The sequence below is a fragment of the Penaeus vannamei genome, chromosome 3, assembly GCF_042767895.1.
Source record: "Penaeus vannamei isolate JL-2024 chromosome 3, ASM4276789v1, whole genome shotgun sequence".
NCBI lineage: Eukaryota > Metazoa > Arthropoda > Malacostraca > Decapoda > Penaeidae > Penaeus > Penaeus vannamei.
The window spans coordinates 25,809,103-25,829,089 of NC_091551.1; the positions used below are offsets into that span (position 1 = coordinate 25,809,103).

At 34.0% G+C, this 19,987-nt stretch overlaps 2 protein-coding genes across 5 annotated transcripts in view; one reads left to right on the forward strand and one right to left on the reverse strand.

The window, feature by feature from the left end:
* Window positions 1-300: 300 nt before the first annotated feature.
* Window positions 301-12,127, reverse strand: glu (structural maintenance of chromosomes 4-like protein gluon). 2 transcript variants are annotated; one of them, XM_027362832.2, is made up of 10 exons: window positions 11,970-12,106; window positions 9,423-9,603; window positions 7,995-8,263; window positions 5,245-7,719; window positions 4,699-4,866; window positions 4,116-4,289; window positions 3,819-4,010; window positions 3,063-3,295; window positions 1,433-1,616; window positions 301-1,313 (listed from the first exon to the last, which is right to left on the reverse strand). In XM_027362832.2, exons 3-10 carry the CDS (start codon window positions 8,244-8,246, stop codon window positions 1,083-1,085), a joined length of 3,909 nt encoding a protein of 1,302 aa, XP_027218633.1. In that variant the 5' UTR covers window positions 8,247-8,263; window positions 9,423-9,603; window positions 11,970-12,106; the 3' UTR covers window positions 301-1,082. The 2 variants fall into 2 exon arrangements, with proteins under 2 accessions (XP_027218633.1, XP_027218632.1); XM_027362831.2 differs by lacking the exon at window positions 9,423-9,603 and having other exon boundaries at window positions 11,970-12,127.
* A 3,753-nt stretch (window positions 12,128-15,880) lies between these two features.
* LOC113811158 (selenoprotein S) overlaps window positions 15,881-19,987 on the forward strand; it is a 10,003-nt gene continuing 5,896 nt past the window's right edge. Inside the window, exons 1-4 of one of the 3 annotated variants that reach the window (XM_070142964.1) lie at window positions 16,249-16,274; window positions 17,471-17,728; window positions 18,790-18,923; window positions 19,255-19,398. In XM_070142964.1, coding sequence (XP_069999065.1) covers window positions 18,800-18,923; window positions 19,255-19,398 — 268 coding nt within the window. In that variant the 5' untranslated portion in view covers window positions 16,249-16,274; window positions 17,471-17,728; window positions 18,790-18,799. Of the gene's footprint in view, window positions 16,054-16,137; window positions 16,275-17,470; window positions 17,729-18,789; window positions 18,924-19,254; window positions 19,399-19,987 lie in introns of those variants that run through there. The other 2 variants (XM_070142946.1, XM_070142957.1) reach the window with 2 other exon arrangements.

The following is a 19,987-nucleotide window of genomic DNA, read 5'->3' on the forward strand; positions in this document are numbered from 1 at the left end:
AAACACAACAAAGTCGATAATAACGTCTTCCTACTGGACCTATGACCTGTACTCCATCACCACAACTCAGCATCAGCCTCTAGTCACATAGTATACATCAGTGTAGTCTAAATTCTTGCACTCTATAAGAATATCCTTACTTCAATGATGAATGCCACATTACTAGAGATGCGCACATAAATTTGTTGACTGAATTAGAACACACACTCTGAAATTAAATGAGTGTAGCATATGTTGCATCATATAAGACCTGGATTTCAATATAAAATTTACAGGTAAAAGGTAAAATAATACATTGTGAAGAAATAGAATCATATATTATCAAAATTCCTTACATTAAGTTACACTATCAGTTTCTTTCCTACCAAGTTTTTTTTATAATCATGTATATCTGCAACTATAAAATTAACCTTTATTTTTTAGTCTACTGTTGAGAAAGAAGAAAGAAAAAACTTATTTTTACAATTGAAAATGGTAAAAAATACAGGCAAGAAGGAAGGAGACAACTTTTTGGTACATTCAAATTTAATTGTATGCTAGATATGTCTGTACCAAAAGTTATTCACAGATAAGACTATGGTCTCAAGTTACAAAATTAAATCTACTGGATTACTAAATCTATTATTATTGCAGTATGCTCTTACTTGCCAATTCTATTCAAAAGTGAAGTGAATAATTATTGTTTCTAACATTAAATGTTTCTTCTAAATGTTTTGCCAAATCAAAACCCAATTGTATGGGCAAGCATGCTTAATATATCATGGTTATTTTCATAACCATCTTTCTGAATAAAGAATGGTATACTCAAATAGTGGCTTGTGTCTCTATGGGCAAAACCTATTTGTACTTTAGAATACCAAAAAAAAAAAAAAAAAAAAAAAAAAAAAAATTAATAGTGGGTATAAAAGTAAAATCTTAAAGAGATATTTAAGGCCATAATAAAACTAATCTGTACAATGTTATTTTCTATTCCTTGCATGGAAAATGTTTTACGTGTAAAAGGTACTACTTGATTATAAAATTTATAAATTACTTTTTTAAATGTTCAAAACTATACAACTGTCAAGAATATTGACAAACTATTAAGCTCTACTTTCTGCCAAAACCGGGGGAGTTATAATTGTCTGATTATTAGCGGAACTTTGTTTATCACTTGCATCTCCAGAGTTTACTTGAGATGCAATTAAACCTGGGTTAATGGTGACAGACTTTGTTGCATTGTATGTTTTGTAGATTCCCACTAATCTATCTGCTAGTTCAAACATTTGTGACCTCAGGGAGATGATGATAAATTGTGCATTTCTGGTGCGCTCCTGAAAAGTGATAGGCAAAGATTAGGCACTATTTACAAAACAAGTTATACACTCATATCAAAATGTCTTTAAAAGACAACAAAGACCAGAAAAACAAAAGTAACATTAATAATAAGTACCTTAATGTAGTTGCCAACAATAGACACATTCTTGAAGTCAAGTGCAGCATCAATCTCATCCATGACATAGAGTGGTGTTGGTTTGTAGTAATGTAGGGCAAACACCAAAGCTAATGATGATAATGTTTTTTCGCCTCCAGACAAATTTGTAATATTCTTCCAGGACTTCTTGGGTGGTCTTACACTGAAAGGAAATTCACACATCAATATCCTAAATATCCTGTCTGCTTTACAAAGCATGATAATTAGACATTAACCCTTTCAAACAGAACAATCTTTTCAGTATAAGGTGAAAGACATACAATTGTCAGGGGTTATCAAAAAGGATGCATCCAGAATTTACAGATTTACCAAAAAAAGTAAAATAATAGGATACCTCTTATTTTAATACACATAAAACGTTTATGATCCCAATGCCACAAATTAAACTTTAAAATAATTTTCATATTTCCCTTTCCAAATGTGGTGATTAATTTCAGCAGTTGGCATTGTTGATATTATAATATCACTCGGAAAATCCAGATTTAACCCCTAAAGAATGCCCCCAATTCCCATCCCTCCCTTCCCCTAAAACTGCAACCCTAAATATCCTATTTCAACTAAGGACAGACCGTTTTTCCTGTTAAATGAGCTCAACTTTATACCCTAGAAAATGTAAATATTGCCTTTTTTGTCCAATGGTTATAAGTATTTAAATGTATAAATGGTTGAAAAGATAATGTTATGAGTAGCCCAGCCACACTAGGAGGCAACTATATAAAAAAGAGCAAGAGAATAGATGGAAATGGGGAATGGAATGGAAACATGAAAAGAGCCCTTCACTTTTTGAAATATGTTTAATCAAGGTGACCATACAGGTATGTTCAACTAAGGTGCATCAGTCTGTGGGCATTAAATAAAGGGTCTATCCTGAAATGCAGCCTGCAATGAGTGCTGTGAAAAGTTTGCTCCATTCATGAAGTTCTTTTTCTCATTTATCGCATTTTTGCCAGGATGGCAAGAAAACTTGTCATGTCCAATGTATCTTTTTGTTTATCGGCTGTCTTTACACATTACTAGCTTCACTAGTGCTTGATCAACACATAGTCAATTAATAGTCCACCTAGTTCACTTGTATACCTCTATCCCTGATTTTTGGAGATTTTTATTACAATCGGTATTGTTAATAATTTTATAATAATCATGTCAAAAACTATAACAACATTGATATTAATAGCATTATCTTTTTCTCAAAAACTTATGGAAAGGGGAAATCAGCTGAGGACATGTAGGCTTACTAATTGGCTTAGTGGCTGAGTACTTGTGGAAACATCTATTTGCAAACAAAATTTACAAAGGAAAGTGACAGTATACAGTGATCACCCAGCAACCTCAGGTTAATGGAATCTTATATGACAAAGTCAAGAAATATCCATTCCACTTTTCTTAGCCCGGGTCTTAACAAATGGAGGGCAAAATATATAAAAATAAAGAAATAAATATATATAATACACACACACACACACACCATACATGCCCTCCCCCCCATCCCCCCAGAAACACACGACACCAAGAAATTAACAAAAGAGGAAGAAGAAGAAAGAGAGCGGCATTTCTCTTGCACTCAAGTCTTAAAACAAATTCCACCTACCTGAACACAATACCCTCACTGAAGGGATCAAGAGAATCAACAAGTTCCAGCTCAGCATCTCCACCAAGAGTGATCATCTGATACATTTCTTTTAGCTTGTTAGAGATGATGGTAAACCCAGACATAAACTCATTCAACCTTTGTTTCCTAAGGTCCTCATGATATTTACGTTGCTCATCTCTCTGGCGGGTGATGTCATCCAATTCCGATACACGTTGGAGATAAATCTCTTCCTGTGATAAAATTCAATAAGTTATGATCAAGAGTGGAAAACATGTTTGAGAGTCTTAATTCAATTTTTTTTTTTTTTTTTTTTTTTTTTTTTTTTTTTTTTTTTTTTTTTTTTTTTTTTTTAATTTGAATGACACACTTCTGATGATGTATATGAGCTAGAAATGTGGGCATCAAGCAAAGAATCACTGAAAGTCATAATGATTGTAGTGGGTCTAAATATAAATATTAAAATTATCTCCAGAGATCAGCTACCCATTTAAATAATACAAGCTAACAGGATTTTCATTTGATCACTGGACAGCCTCATTTTATACAAAATATAATATCAAACATTTTTGGATTGAGAATGACGATTTAGAAAAGAGTGGATAAAATAACCACAGTTTCAGCAATTGAAGAAGAGGATTATAATACATAACACATAAGGAAGATACCTTAGATTTTGTTCCAGTGTGGTAAGCATGCATAAACCATAAGAACCTGCTATTTAAAAATTTCAAACATGAAAACCTCCATACCCACCTTTTTCCTGTACTCTTGGATAACTGCTAGATTTGGTTTTGATTGAGCCAATTTCTCCTCCAGAATGGTCAATTGATACTGCAACTGCTTAGGGTCAAGTTCATCCAGTGCCTCAGGTTCTAATACCACCAACTCCATTTCCTCTTCTTCGTCCTTGTCAACTGGTATCTCCATTAACTCCAATCGACCAAGCTGTTCAAACACATTGAGATTTTATTAAATACATCTGCATTTATAAAAATTTTGATTTATGCAACAGCAACCAAATCCTAAAATCCAAATCCCAAACAAACAAACCTGTTTCTTCCAGTGTGACATCTTTGCCTTGTTCTCCTTAATTACACCTTCATACTTTTCCAATTCTTGATCAATCTCAATTTTGCTGGATTTAATTTTATTTTCCTTCTTGACAAACTCCTCATGCTGTGACTTTAGCTCACTGACCTCTTCCTGCAACTCAAGTTCTTCTTGCTGCAATGTAAAAAAAAAAAAAAAAAAAAAAAAGTAAATTAAAAGTCCTAAATTGCTGATGGTCTTATTGCACTAAAAATATATAATTTGCATATTTGCTGGTTCTAATTCCAAATACACTGCAATTTTAGGGGGGGAAAAAACTCAATTTGTTACAATGCGAAATATTAATAATGACACAAAGTAACAAAAATGTTTTCAGTGGCTATGATACAAAATGATAATGTTGCTTTCTCATATGTAGAGTGCAGTGCCACCAACCATGAGATACTTTTTCATCATATGATCCCTTAGCATCAACACTATGAGGACTATTCAATCTAACAAACACTTCAAATAACCATGTATACTCTACCTAAAACTGATTTAACTCATCTTTTACTACCAAACAACAACAACAACAACATACTGTGACTTTCTGTAGCTCTTCAAGCACAGTTGTTGCTGCTTCTTCAATTGTTTTCCTTTTGTCCTGCATTCCTTTGAGTTCATTTTCCACCTCTTTGACCTCCGTTTCCATTGCACTAATCTTCTCTTCAGTCTTCTTGGTATTGCGTTGTGATGTTTTGATGGCAACCTGTAATTCACAAGTTAATAATGAAATATACATCAATAAACTATAATACTACTACGAATAATAAACATAAAAATAATAACAACAACAACAACAACAACAATAATAATAATAATAATAATAATAACAATAATAATAGTAATAACAATAACAATAATTCAAATAATAATAATAAATATAATAATAATAATAACAATAACTATAAGAACAATACCAATAAACAAAAAAATACACTTTAAAACTTATGCATGGAATATATGAAGCAATTATTTAAAAATTCTGGATGATTTTGAAACCATTTTTCATTAAATTTCTTTTGTGTATCATGATTATAAAGCCAAAATCACAGATACAAAATCAACACTAAAATAAATTTCGTACCTGAAGACGGGTAATTTCCGCATTGACCTTCTCCAGTTTCTTTATAACAACTTCAAGAGATTTCTTGAGGCCCTTCATTTTTCCTCCCGTGACCTCCATGATCTGCTGATGAATTCTGGTAACTTCTGCCTCTACTGTTTGAGCAGAGGCTGCTGCTTCATTGTAAACCTTCATTTTGCTCTCAATTGACTTCTCCATTTTCTTGATTTGTGAGGGATCTGGTTTTACAGACTTTACCTTCTCTTCCTGTTCCTTCTTTTGTTGTTTTAGTGATGTTAACTGTTGCTTGGCAGCCTCTATTTCCATTTTAAATTTCTGCTGATTCATCTTCATGGTCTTCAGCTCGCGTGTTAATTGCTGGACTGAGTCCTCCAATTCTGCCCGATCCCTTCTGAGCTGTCCTGCTTTCTGTGTTAATTCATCAACCTTGTGCTCTACTTGCTGAATCTCTATAGGATCTACGTTGACAACAGTTGCTTGTTTACCCATTCGTCCTCTGTTAACTGATCGTCCACCTCCACTCATTGTACCAGCTGGTTCAATCAATTCTCCCTTCAAGGTAACTACACGATGACGCACTCTTCCATAGGCAATCCTAGAAGCCTGATCAAGGTCGACTGCCACTAGAGTATCTCGAAGAGCAAAGTAAAATGCTGTTTTAACTCTTTCATCATTCATTCTTACCAAGTCAAAGAGGCGAGGTACATTCTCTGGAGTCTGCATGGACCTTTCACACTGGCTCCTCCACCTTTCCATCTTGTCTAAGGCAATGAAGGTAGCTGTTCCAATACCATGCTTCTTCAAAAACCCAATACATTTCTGAGCAGTTTCTACACAGTCTACAACTATGTTGTCAAGAGGTCCACATGCAGTGCTAATAGCTACATCATATTTCTCATCTATTCCACCAAGGTCACCTAAACGACCAAATATTCCTGGTATATGACCATTTCTTTTCTGTTCCATGATGGCATCCATAACTCTACCTCGAGAACGTGAGGACTGCATAGCACTACGTTTTTCTTCAAGTTTCAATCGTGAATTTCTCAGGTCTTCTTCAACTTGTTGTTGTTCAGGCAGAAGTTGTTGTAGTTTCAACATATCTTCATTCAATTTTTGTTCACTCTTTGGAATTTGTTCATCTAATCTTTGCACTTCCTCTTCCCTACTGCTAACGGTATTTTCTGCTTTTTCAAGTCCTGCTACAATCTGTTCAAGCTTTTTCTTCTCATTTCGCTCAGTGCTCTGATAAATATCCAGCTCAGATTGAGCAATATCAACTGCACTCTTGGTTTCATCTACTTCCTTCCGTAGATCAATAAGTTGTGTTTCGTATTTGGCCTTCTCATCCTGAAGCTGCTGAGTTTCCGAGTTGAGAGTTGTCATCGCCTTGTGGTAAGCTTCTTCCTCCTTCTTTCTCTTCTCCTCCAAAGTATCACGCAGACCCTCACACTCCTGTATGTCCTTCTCATTCTTTTCCGGTACCTGCAAAAGTTCCTCCAGTTTGGTCTTCTCAGTATTGAGCTGACTCATCAATTTTTTCCTTTTCTGGTTCTTGTGTTTTAGATCTTCTTGTAGTTTGACATCTTCACTCTCAAGCCCCTTAAATTTCTCTGAACACTCTTCCTTTGTCTTGCTAATATTTTCCAAGACCTTCCCTCTCTTCTTAATCTCATCTTCTTTCTCCTTCTTCTTTTCATTTAACTCTTCTAGTTTCTTCTTTACATCACTCATGCCTTCATCAATCTCCTTCTTTTTCTCCTCTGCCTTTTCTTTGGTGCGAGAGCAGTCAAGATAATAACGTTGGTAAAGGGTGTGTTTCTTGCGAGTTATGTCATTTTCAAGCTTAAGGTGTTCAACTGCAGCATCCTTTGGTCCTTCCAATTCATCCTTCTCTTTCTCCACCATCTTCACACGATTCAGCTTTTCTCCCCTTGCTTCATTCAGTTCTTCGACTCTCTTTGACAATAAATCTATAGGTTCTTTAAATCTTGAGGAACCCACTATATCCTCCAAAAATTCCAGCATTCCAGTGTCATGCTCAGTAAGTGCCTTAGGCTTCATCATAGCAATCTGTTCAACTTCCCCTTGGAGAATCAGGAAACGATTGTGGTCAAGATCAATGCCATGTGCCCTAAGTTCCTTGGCCACCACTTTAAACTGACATCTCTTTCCATTTATCTGGTAAAATGAGGAATTGTCCTTAAATGCTGTTCGTGAAACAACAAACTGAGAGTTTGGGACAACCTCAAAATCTTCTTCTTTGTCAATAATTTTCTGAAAGTGCACAGCAACTGTACAACTCTGGACATTTGGATGAGATTCAGAATTGTGAATCAAAACAGAAATCTTTTTTGAACGGATCTTCTGAGCACGGTAACCAAACACAAAGAGCATTGAATCAATAACATTGCTTTTTCCACTGCCATTTGGACCAACAATTGATGTAAAACTCTTGTGAAATGGACCCAGTACCTGAAAGACAAAAATCAAATCAAATAAAAATCTTCAGATTACCTTTCCTTCAGCTAGGCTAAAAACAACATATAATTGATTCTAAAATCCAATGAGCTTAATATTAAAATCTAAAAGACAATAAATACCAGTTAATAACAAAATTACACTTATGCGAATGAATTTATCATTATCATCTTATTTCATCAAATTTTCCCAACAAAATATGTGTGGAGTTTAAGTCTTTTGCTGAACAAAAGCCTTGCAGAAATACCGTCAGCAGTGTGTAAACTTACCTGCTTACCAGCATAACTCTTAAAGAAGTTATTTTCAATATGTGTAATGACCAACCGAGGGCCTGTGCTGTCAAAGGTGCAAGCTGGTGGAGGGGGTGGAGGCAGATAGATGTCTCCTATGCGAATCCCACCCTCCTCCTTATCATCGTCGTCCTCCTCCTCCTCCATGGGTATATCTGCTACATCTTTCTCTATCTCTGTACTTTCTTTTTCTTTTTCCTTCTTATCTCTGCCCTTCCTGTCTGATGGCATTTTTTATGTGCTGGAAACTAAAGACAACTATGATTAGCTAAAAAAAAATATGCAAGTAAAATACATAAAAAAGAAAAATTAATTTCAGACTATAGTTTCCAGACTGACTTGTCTTGGTGAACTTCGTTTATTATGATGGTGTTCAGATATAATGGAAATAATCTGGTTTTATTAATGAAACTACAGCACGTATTTTTGTTCGGGACCTAATTGTTCATGTATGTGAAAACAATAAGACAGCATTAAAAGCTGTTCATATTTCTTATAATCATATAACTTAATAGATAACTTTTTTTTATTATAAAATGAAAGAAAACATTACAATCTCATAAGGAAAGATGAACTTAATATGTGATCACTAACTATGAATATACTTGATAAAATTAGTGAAATTAAAATGCACAATTATACACAAATACACACATTTATTTGAACCTGCTTTTACACATCAAACAGTTTTATCTTATTAGTGTCTAATACACAAAAATGCTGCATCTTTTTCATTACATTGATCAGAATTATTCAAAATACCTATGTTTACCTGTTCATGATCACTCATTACTGCTCATATATGTAGGAATTATGCTGCAGAAACTCTCCCATTCCAACACAAACGGCCCCATAGTAGGGGAGGGCATGGAGGATAGCAGAGAAATTGCGTGGTACAATATGATATGAGCTGTACAGCATATATACAAGATGAGGGGAAGTATAATATCTAATGCGAGGTACAGGGCATAATTCCTGCATGTATAAGGAGTAGAGGGTGAGCTGAATCCACTGCTTCTAGTATTGTTGAGATTGGTAGATATTCTGCATATTTACCCCCCAAAATTAATAAACATAAAAAAAGAAATTAGAATAAAATGTTGGTTAATAATACAATTTTCTGTAAATGTTTATTTTCACTCAATACACAGGAAAGATTAGTGAGGCTAATCTGGTCCATTAATTTGATTTTAGAGTTTGTTCTTCCTAAATTGTTCAACATCACGTACATATATTCATTTATAAGGTTATAATCTTTATGGTGTGGATCCACTAAGGTAGGGGAAATTGTACATGATATTCTTGTAAAGGACTAAAAGTTGTAATCGTCAGAACAAGGAATAATCTGCAGACACAAACGATAATGCTACAAACAAAAAAAGAGAGATCACGGAAAGTGCCACTCACAGCCTCAGTCCACTTGGTTCCAAGTTTCAGCTTTAATTTTCTGTGCATACAGGGTGAAGACAATATTTCCTTGGGGGTAGAGCCCCCATATCAACCATCCCCTCAGGCAGTCAGGCACGCCCAATCAAGGCAACTTTGATTGTAGAATAAATTTTCTGACGTGTAGTTGGGGATTTAGTCCCTGGCAAGTGCATCCATAATGTCAAAAATTACTCACTTATAGGTTGCAATGCATACTGGTCACATGCCAAATTATATACAAATGTGCATCTGTAATGCTCACATGCACAACTTAGTTCAGCTAAATCACCTCATGTGCAGAGTAGACAAAATTAGCAAATTGGTATACTGTAAAGAATTACTTTCCTTTTTGTCTGACAATTTTTGACCAAACATATCAGTCTATCGAATTTGTATGTTTCTCTTGATTGGGCTCTCTGACACTTTGGTTTTAAATAACTTTGTTAAGAAGTAGTTAGAAGATACATTTCTTAGATTTATTCAATATGTCGTTTCCATATACTGGTAATTTTGCACAATAGTTCCACATAACGGATCGTGATGATTTTGGTATTGACAGATACCAGAAAAATTGCGGGGTAAAATAGGAATATTATTAGCAGAATCTGTCAATACATTGTCTAATGCAGGGGGCTGTCACCCCCCCCCCCCAAGGAAACAAAGAATTCTCCATATATTCACAGCAGGATAGAATGTATGGCTGACATTAGAGAGGGCTCAAGGCCGAGTCTGTCCAACACTCTCTTGCTGTGAATACATGGAAGATTCTTTGTTTTTTTGGGTGGGGGCTGCGGGCAGTGACTGATCGTGTATATTATTCATATTTCACCTTGCAATTTCTCTGGTACCTTTCATGCCCTCCCTGCTACTGGTGCTAAGAATTTGGGGTTTTGGGAAGATTCCGCACAATAATTACACTATCTGGATAGAACTAATTTAGGTAATTTTCTATAATACCTCCGCCTCTCCGATATCGACGATTTTGGTATCGTTGGATTCCTCTCACTCTATACAATGCAAATATGTAGGTTTTATTACGTGGAAACCCCCCATTAGCGACAAACTTGGCCCCGATAGCTGGGGAGGGCATGGAAGGTTCCAGGGAAAATGCGGGGTTGAATAACACTAATAATATAACCCACAGTGAAAAAAACCATTGTTATTCACATAACTTTCCATTGCAGGGGGCTGTGCCCCCTGCGACCCCCCTGGGGGGGCTCCCGCCCCCCAACCCCCACCAAGCAAACAAAACCTCCACCACGTATTCCCGGCAGGCTAGAGCGTTACACAGTTATCGGCGATCTCGGAGCGGCGGACGTATAACATTTACCTCGTAACATTCCCACTGAATCAGCATACTAACCTTGATATAGTCAACATTGTATACAGATATGATTGTAGTATAATCAGGATGAACAAGGTATGCCATGAACGGAAGAGCGGCGGTGACCCGCCCTCGTCGGGTCGGCGGGTTTTGTGCCTTTTTCAATGCATCTAGTTCATGTGCGCTCTATCCTGCCGTGAATACGTGGGGGATATTTTGTTTCCTCGGCGGGGTTTGGGGGGCGGGATCCCCCCTCAGGGTGGGTCGCAGGGGGCACAGCCCCCTGCAATGGAAAGTCATGTTAATAACCATGGTTATTTTCACTGTGGGTTATATTATTAGTGTTATTCAACCCCGCATTTTCCCTGGAACCTTCCATGCCCTCCCCTGCTATCGGGGCCAAGTTTGTCGCTAACGGGGGTTTCCGCGCAATAAAAACTATATATTTGCAATGTGGACAGTGACAGCAATCCAACAATACCAAAATCATCGATATCGGAGAGGCGGAGGTAATATAGAAAATTACCCTAATTAGTAAAATTATTACATGTAAATTTACCCAAATATTTCTTACATTATTATGTAAAATTATTACATATAAAATAACGTAACTATTACTTAAAATTGTAAATGACAGCTGGTGGACGCTTTAACTATTACCCTTGATTCTGACCATTATTTTGCTTGCATTGTTCCCCTACATCACAACCAAAGGCTTAGGTGTACTGATAGAATAAGAAACAAGAGTGAATTCCCGGAATACCAAGTATATGCGACTTGAACATTTTATTCTCGATGATCGTTGACCACCGCCCATTGTATTAAAATTAATCGAGATTGAGAGGTATGCTTTTGGCGCCTTCAACTTCAGCTTCATTAAGTTTATCGCTGAAGTTCTATCCACTTATTGGATACAAATGCAGTGATCTTCTAGCCTGAACTACTAGGAAATGAAAACACAAAATACAAGAATACTACTAGGTACTTTTTAAGGATATAATCAATCCTACGTATGCTTAGCTACGGGTAAAAATAATATCGGTCTTCATTTCAACTTCATATTCCGGAACCGATTAGCCTCCTCATGTACGCATATACGACTCTTCCGATGTTCTTAGCCTTTAACTTATATAGTCTATATATTCTTTATATTAAGTATATACGTTCTCAACATGAAATTTAATCAATATTCACTTGCTTACCTTTGAATTACTTGAAAATATAAGCAGGACATTCAGAACGCCCGTTTGGCGCCTTATCCTCAAAGTCAACAACACTGTCAGAGTTACCAAAGATGCTGCCTACCAATTATTTTTGCTTTTTATTTGACATTTACCGTTGGTATTTACAGCAAAGGACCTCTTTAAATTTCCTTCTAGCTTTCTTTAACACCAAAGATATCAGCTAATAGGTACCAATTGTTTAAGGAAGCGGAAATAAATGTACAAGAAATTAAGACTTGGTACTATTTTTTTCAAAGAGCTCGTTCCGTTCAAATGTTTTGTCTAGACGCAGGAGACAGAGGACACGACCGCCTAAAATGTATTCAGTTATTCACGTTTAGGTTATTCAAAGTATCCATTCTAACACGCGAGTTAATATATGCAATGTATTTTTGTTTGTAATCGGTATATCCTTGGAGTATCCAGCTGAATGTGGGTCCAGATATCTATTAGAGACATTTTTTAGTTACTTTGGGTAAATTGTAGCTTGGAAAGTATTGATAAGTATGTACACATCATAGTCGTTATTATCATTAACATTTATACTGATATTACCCATTACAATCACTATTGTTATCATTGATATTAGTATGATAATTACCATCACTTATATGTTATCAGCATTACTGTTTTATCATCATATTATTACTTGTCAGATATTTTCTAGGGTAATTTTGTAAGTGATGATGATGATGATAATGGTATTGATGATAATAATGATAACAACTATAATGATAATGATTATAACAATAATGATGATAGGCATAATGATAAGGGTAATGATAATGAAAATAGAAAATATATCATTATCATTATTATCAAATTCTATTATTATCATCAGCATAAATTTTATTATCATAACTATTATCACTATATCTTATTATCATGATTATTGTTATCATCATCATCATCATTAATAATGCTGTTATTGTTATTATCACCGTCATTATCATTATCATTATTATGATTGTTATTATCCTTATTATGACTGTTATTATCATCATCATCATTGTAATTATTATTCTCATTAGTGTTACAACTGCCATTGTCAGTATCCTCATCAATAACATTACTGTTATTCATATTATTATTATCACTATTATTAACATTATTATTATTATCATCGTTATTATCATCATAGCATTGCCATCATCATCATTGGTATCATTATTGTTATTCATATTCATATTATCATTTTTATCATTATCACTTTATTACCAAAATCATTAATACTGTGTTTATGATTCTGATAATGATAATGATGACAATAAAACGATAATCATAATCATAATGATATCAATAATAACAATAGTGATATTATCATTATCACTATTATCACTATAGTTATTACCTTCATCATCATTATTATCATTAATATTGTTATCATAATTGTTGTTGTTATTGTTATTATTATCATCATAATAATCGTCTTTGCTATAACTACCACTATCCTTACTATATTATCTTTCTTACCATTATTATCGTTATTAGCATCATTGTCGTTGTTGTTATCATCATTAGTTGTGTTGGTAGTAGCAATAGTAGTAGTAGCAGGAACAGTAGGTGTAATAGTAATGGTACTAGTGGTATTGTCACTACTATTTTTTTTCTATTATTGTTCTTATTATGATTATTATTATCATTATAATGATTGCTGTAGTAGCTCTGTCATTTCTGCCAATATTCTTGGATTTCAACCAGCATCTTTACTGAAAGTAGTTGCACTACTAATAATATTATGATAATAACACCCCTACCACCAACAGTAATGATACTGACAATGATGATACTAATAATGATGATAATAATAATCGTGATGATAATAATAATAACGACAACAGTAGTGATAATAGTAATGATAATGATAATGATAATAATGACAGTAGTGATAATGATGATAAAAGTAATATGAACAATGATGTGAACAATAATGATAATGAAAATGATAACAATAATAATTGTAATGATAATAATAGCAATAATCATAATGATAAGAATAATGATGATCATAATGATAATAGAAATAATGATAATGATGATGATGGTCATAATGATAGTGTTATGATAATAACAACAACAACAACAGTAATAATGCTAATAATGATAATATTGATACTGATGATAATAATGATAATGATAATGATGATAATGATGGTGATAATGATAATGGTGATACTGATGATAATGATATTGATAACCATAATAATGATGATAATACTAATAATGATTATTACAATAATGATACTACTACTACTAATGGTAATGATAGTAATAATAATGATATTATTATCCATTATTATCAATGTATTATCATTATTTTTATAATCATTATCATTATTTTTTATTATCATGTTTTTATCATTATCATATCTAGTGTTATCACTATTATCGTTATTGTAGCTATAATAATTATACAGATGATAATGATGATTGTGCTAATGCTAATAATAATGATAATAATAGTATTGATAGCAATAGTATTAATTATCAATGTGGTTTAATCATGATAATGATGATGATAGTAATGATAACAAGGATAATAATAGTAGTGATAATGATAATGACATTAATAATGATGGTCATCATGATTCTGATAATGACGATAATAACAATTATAATGATAATGATACTAATATTGATGATAATATTAATGATGATAATATTAATAATGATGATGATAATGATAACGGAAATAACACTCTTAACTTTTATTGTCGTTATAACTATTATCATAATTACTTATTGTTATTATCACCAATGTCGTTATTTGTATATTTATTTCATTATAATCAGTACCATTATCCCTACCATATACATCGTGCTAGTATCATCGTAATCATTGCATGAACTCATATTAGCAATTGTTTTTGTTGTTAGTAGTGTCATTGTCCACATTACATCTACATCACTATCTGTAGTTATTAGTACTTGTAATCGTAGTTGTGCAATGTATCATCACCATCATATCATATTGTAATTACCATTAATACTGTCGCAGTGCTTATGAAACTAATGATTCTATTACCATTATCCTTACACTCACCATTATGATATTACATACTATTATGTTTTACTATAATTATTTAATACTATTACTGCTGTTACTACCATCATGTCGTATCGTCGCTAGTATTCGATTCTTTTAATGGTAATGAAAACCAGTAATAATCCAGAATTGTTTGAATGTCAGACGTTATATATTAAAGGCGAAAAGTATAAGTCGAGAGAGTTTACTGCTTGCAACAAACGCTTTCTCCCTCCTCACTACATCTTGTGTGGGGCTGCCAATTTTATTGCTACAATCTTGGAAGTTTTCGCATTCACATTCCAGCCTAAAAGAAAAAGCAAAACGTTGTCAGTTTGCCTTGCTTTGCCGTGCCTCTCTCGCTCTTTCTCATATTCTTTCAACTCACGCGCACGCACGCACGCACGCACGCACGCACGCACGCACGCACGCACGCACGCACGCACGCACGCACGCACGCACGCACACACACACACACACACACACACACACACACACACACACACACACACACACACACACACACACACACACACACACACACACACACACACACACACACACACACACACACACACACACACACACACACATACACACACACACACAATCGTACCAACGTTGTCATGATGAGTTGTAAAATTAATATGATTACTTTTTTATGTTCATAAGCTAAACTAAGCTTAGTCGCAAATTTAGTGATTGAAAGAAATACTATTTATAGAAAAAAATATAATGCAAACAAGTGAAATGTCACAAACAAAATTACAAAACGAAATATATGAAGCTGTATCACACAGACATTCCACTGAACTATACAGGCATCATTATTATGACTAGATACATATGATCTAATCTATACAGACTCCAAGAATGATCGATGTGTATCTCTATATTAAAAGGTATTAAATTTGATTTGTTCTTCTCGCGCGCGGTTGGCAACCCTGAGCCACTGACGCAAGGCCACGTACGTAAACAAAATGACCTTATCCTGAGGTGGCTCCATTTTTCTTGTGCTCTAGAAACGCTTATTTGTAGGTAAGCAATGGAATAAGTGTGTGAAATAGAGGGTTATAGAGAACTGCTTATCTTATGGTATTTTAATTAATGAAGTAGGTGACTGGTACATGTCTTGCAATGCTCCAGGGACAGTGCCAATGGCTAGGAGGAATTGCATTGGAATGTTCTGGGTCGAGTGCTACCTTTTGGCTCATTAGCTCTGGTTGGCACAGTAGAGGACATCACTATAAACAAAGGGGGTATAGGTTTAGGTTTCCACAGTTCTGGGTACAAAATTAATTGTGTCAAAATTGAAAGCACTACATTTATGTCATTCCTTTACAAATTAATAAGTATATGGTAATTGTTTACAGAGTGACTAACCCTTCCTAACCCGGGTCAGACTGAAAACTTTGTAGCACATGTGCAAGTGGCTGCTGTTTACTCTTTCTTATTTGTTGGCCAAGCAAAATTGTCAAAGTACCAGTTAACTGTACAGCCCATTTATACTTCGGGTGTATTTAAATGCTGAGTATGTCGCAAGTGAGAAGTCTGTTGAAATATATGGTTTATACTAAGTGTTTGGAATAATAATTATGATGACTGAACTGCATACATCCATGAAAATATCTTCAGCTTATAGAGTAGTGTTTGTAGATATTGGCAAAGTTAATGAAACTGTGAGAACTCCACTGGATGTGGCTTAATTCAAGTTCAAATGTTGCACCTCAAAGGAAGAAGACACAAGTCAACTCATTATCTCATCATCTTGAAGCATCTTGAATGCTAACAGTAATTAATACTGTTTTTGAATTGGTCTTAACCCATATGCATTTAATATTTTAAAGTGTTTTTTACAACTTTTTTTTTTACACATCACAGTATGACAGAACCTTGCAAAATAGTAATGTAATATTGGCAAGTGCCGAATATCACTTGTCTAATGCAAATCTACCGGTATTTTTGATTACATGTCATTTTACCCGTTGAAAACTGAACTGAGTGCAATGTCTCTTGTTGGGTGTGATTGTGGATATACCAATTTTATATTCAGTTGATGAGAAAATACTGAACTATAGATTTGAATACTGTAATGTAAAAGGGTACAGTACTTATATTGCTAAAAGCGATAATTCAAATAACACCCTGGGAAGAAGGGGTCTGGGGACTTAACCCTGGTAGGAAAACATCTCAGGGGAAGAAGGTCAGGGAGATTGCCTCCACTAAGGGGTTAGGAAAGCAAGTGTGCCTTCCCCCCTTCAACCCCCAGTTCCCTATGATTGAAGGAGTTAAGAAGAATTATACAAAAAACCCAGGTATGGCTGCCTTTGTTAGATTTATCATGAAAATAGTACTGTTAACCCCAATAATATGGATGATGTGACCGTCATGTCATGAAATAATTTGACTTGAGGGGTGGATGACATGAACATGCCATCATGATAAAACTTTGCAGAGGGCTGGAGTGAAGGAAACTTACCTTCATGAGAAATTTGACTGAAGGCCAGGGTGACAGGAATGACTCACCATGAGTGCACAGAAAATTTAATATTCCATAAAAAATGTAAAAGTAACACAATTGACAAAAGGTTACTTTTTGTCATTATTATTCCAAAAAACATTTATGTAGAAACAAGAGAAAATAACGTTGCAGTCTCAAGTACTCCTGTGTGCCCAGCTTACAAGCCACACATCTGTCAGAGTGGCAGCTCAGGTAAGCCAAAAGCCTGTATTTTGAGCAACATGCAGGCAGTGAATCTTCAAAATCCAAGGGGTTAAAAATAATAGTATTATCCAAAATGGATGTTTACATTCTGCAAAGGAACATAAGTGATGCTCACTGCTGTAAACATGAGTCTATAAAAATTTTGCCTAATGTTGGAGATTAAAAGTAGTGACTTTGACTTAGTGGCTTTGTGTAAACATCACCCCCCTTTTCAAGACAGGAGACCGAAGTGACCCGACAAATTATCGCCCCATCTCCCTCACATTGATTGTCTGCAAAATTTTTGAACATGTAATACATAAACACAATAAATTACATTGATACCCACAACATGTACAAGATCACAAACAACCTTATAGATTTCAACAAACACTAATACTTACAAGCAGCACACACACGCAACACAAGGAACTAACACACAAGTAAATTTGTTACATACCACATCAACACTGACTCTTACAAGCACTGCTTTCTCTCACGTACCATACGCAACTGGAACAGGCTACCCTAACATATTGAAACAAAAATGTTCACTGCTTTCACTAACAAACTAAAACACTTAACACTACAAGCACCTTCACACACCAAAATTACCACTTAATCCTTAATCACATTCTGCAGGTGAATCCAAAAACACTAATGCTAGAGACACATTTACAATAGGCTATACTGAAATGAAGTCCGTAACAGGACTTTATTTCTGTGAACATGTTATGTAATGTCACAAGTAGTCATGGCTCCTTATGTTATTATTTCACAAAAAGATATTTGCCTTTTCTTTCTTGTTTGAGTTTAAAAGTTGAATGTATTTTACAATGCTTTTAATTTTCTTAATTAGGTACATTGGAAGAAAGGAATCTGAATTAAACTTTCCATTGTTATTGATGTCTTCTCCATCTTTTATTTTCTTGCTCTTATTCTTAACATTTAGAAAGATAGCTGTGGAAGTAATTTTCTAATAGAATCTACTCTAGTACTGTTAGAATATAGCTTCAATGAGGCATTGACTACAGTTTGATTACAATATAAGTTGCTTTTTTTCCTTACAGAACATCAGTCATGGGGGACACAGAGCAGATTGTTGCAGAGCCAGATGAGATGGATGTGGATGATGTTGAGGGTCTTCATCCAAGCTCTTTGCATCCACAGACTCCCCAAATTATTTCTCAGTTTATTTATAATGGTAAACAGACCATGCATCACTTCATTTAAAGGTTTTGGGGAGGGAAAATTTATAGAATGCAAATTTGGTCAAGCACATTAAGGGATTGTATATTATTGGGTGCCTATACTAAGTGCTCTTATATCGCTATATAAAATGAGTGTTCATTGGAATCTAAAGTTTAAGGGAAAGGGAGAAAGAAACAGTAAAAAAATTGTGAATATATGAATTTTTTATGCTCTCATATTCATTTAATTCAACAGGATATATTTCCTTAATATAAAGTTTTATTACAAGTAGAAATTAACTGTGTCAAACATTATTTTAATTAATTGTATTATTACCTTTACAGCTATTACACTGATTACAACATTTGGATGGTATATAGTTGGGCTCTCTGCTTTGGGCTATTTCCTCTGGCTCCGATTACGCCCTAAAGTTAACCAGTGGAAAGAACAGCGTGAAAGAGACCAAGAAGCAGCAGAGTTACATAAAAGTAAGTCACTGTTATTATCATCATTATTATTGTTATTGTTATTATTATTATTTTTATTATTATTATTTTAATTTTCATTATTGTTATTGTTATAATTATTATTTTTATTATATTATTTTTAAAAGATTATCATTGTTATTTTACTAACACCACCACCATTATTATTTTAATAATTTTTATTATTATTTTTTGTTATCATCCTTATTATTATTGTTATTATTATTTTTGTCAATATTATTATTGTTGTGATGATTATGATGATGATAATATAATAATCTTAGTTATATAAATAATAGTCATAAAAATCATAATAATGATAATATTAATGATAATGATAATAATATTATGATTATTATTATAGATATTGTTCTTGTTCTTTTTATTAATATTGTTATTACTATTTATAATTACTGCTGTCATTGTTAAAATTGTTAAATATTGATAGGTATATATTAGCTAAATCTATGTTTTACTTTTTAGAGATAGGTACAATTAAAGACAAAAGTCATAAACTTGTTATATGTACAAGAAAAATTGGATTCATTAGCTTAAAATATCATTGGGCATTCTTCATCAACCATATCATGAT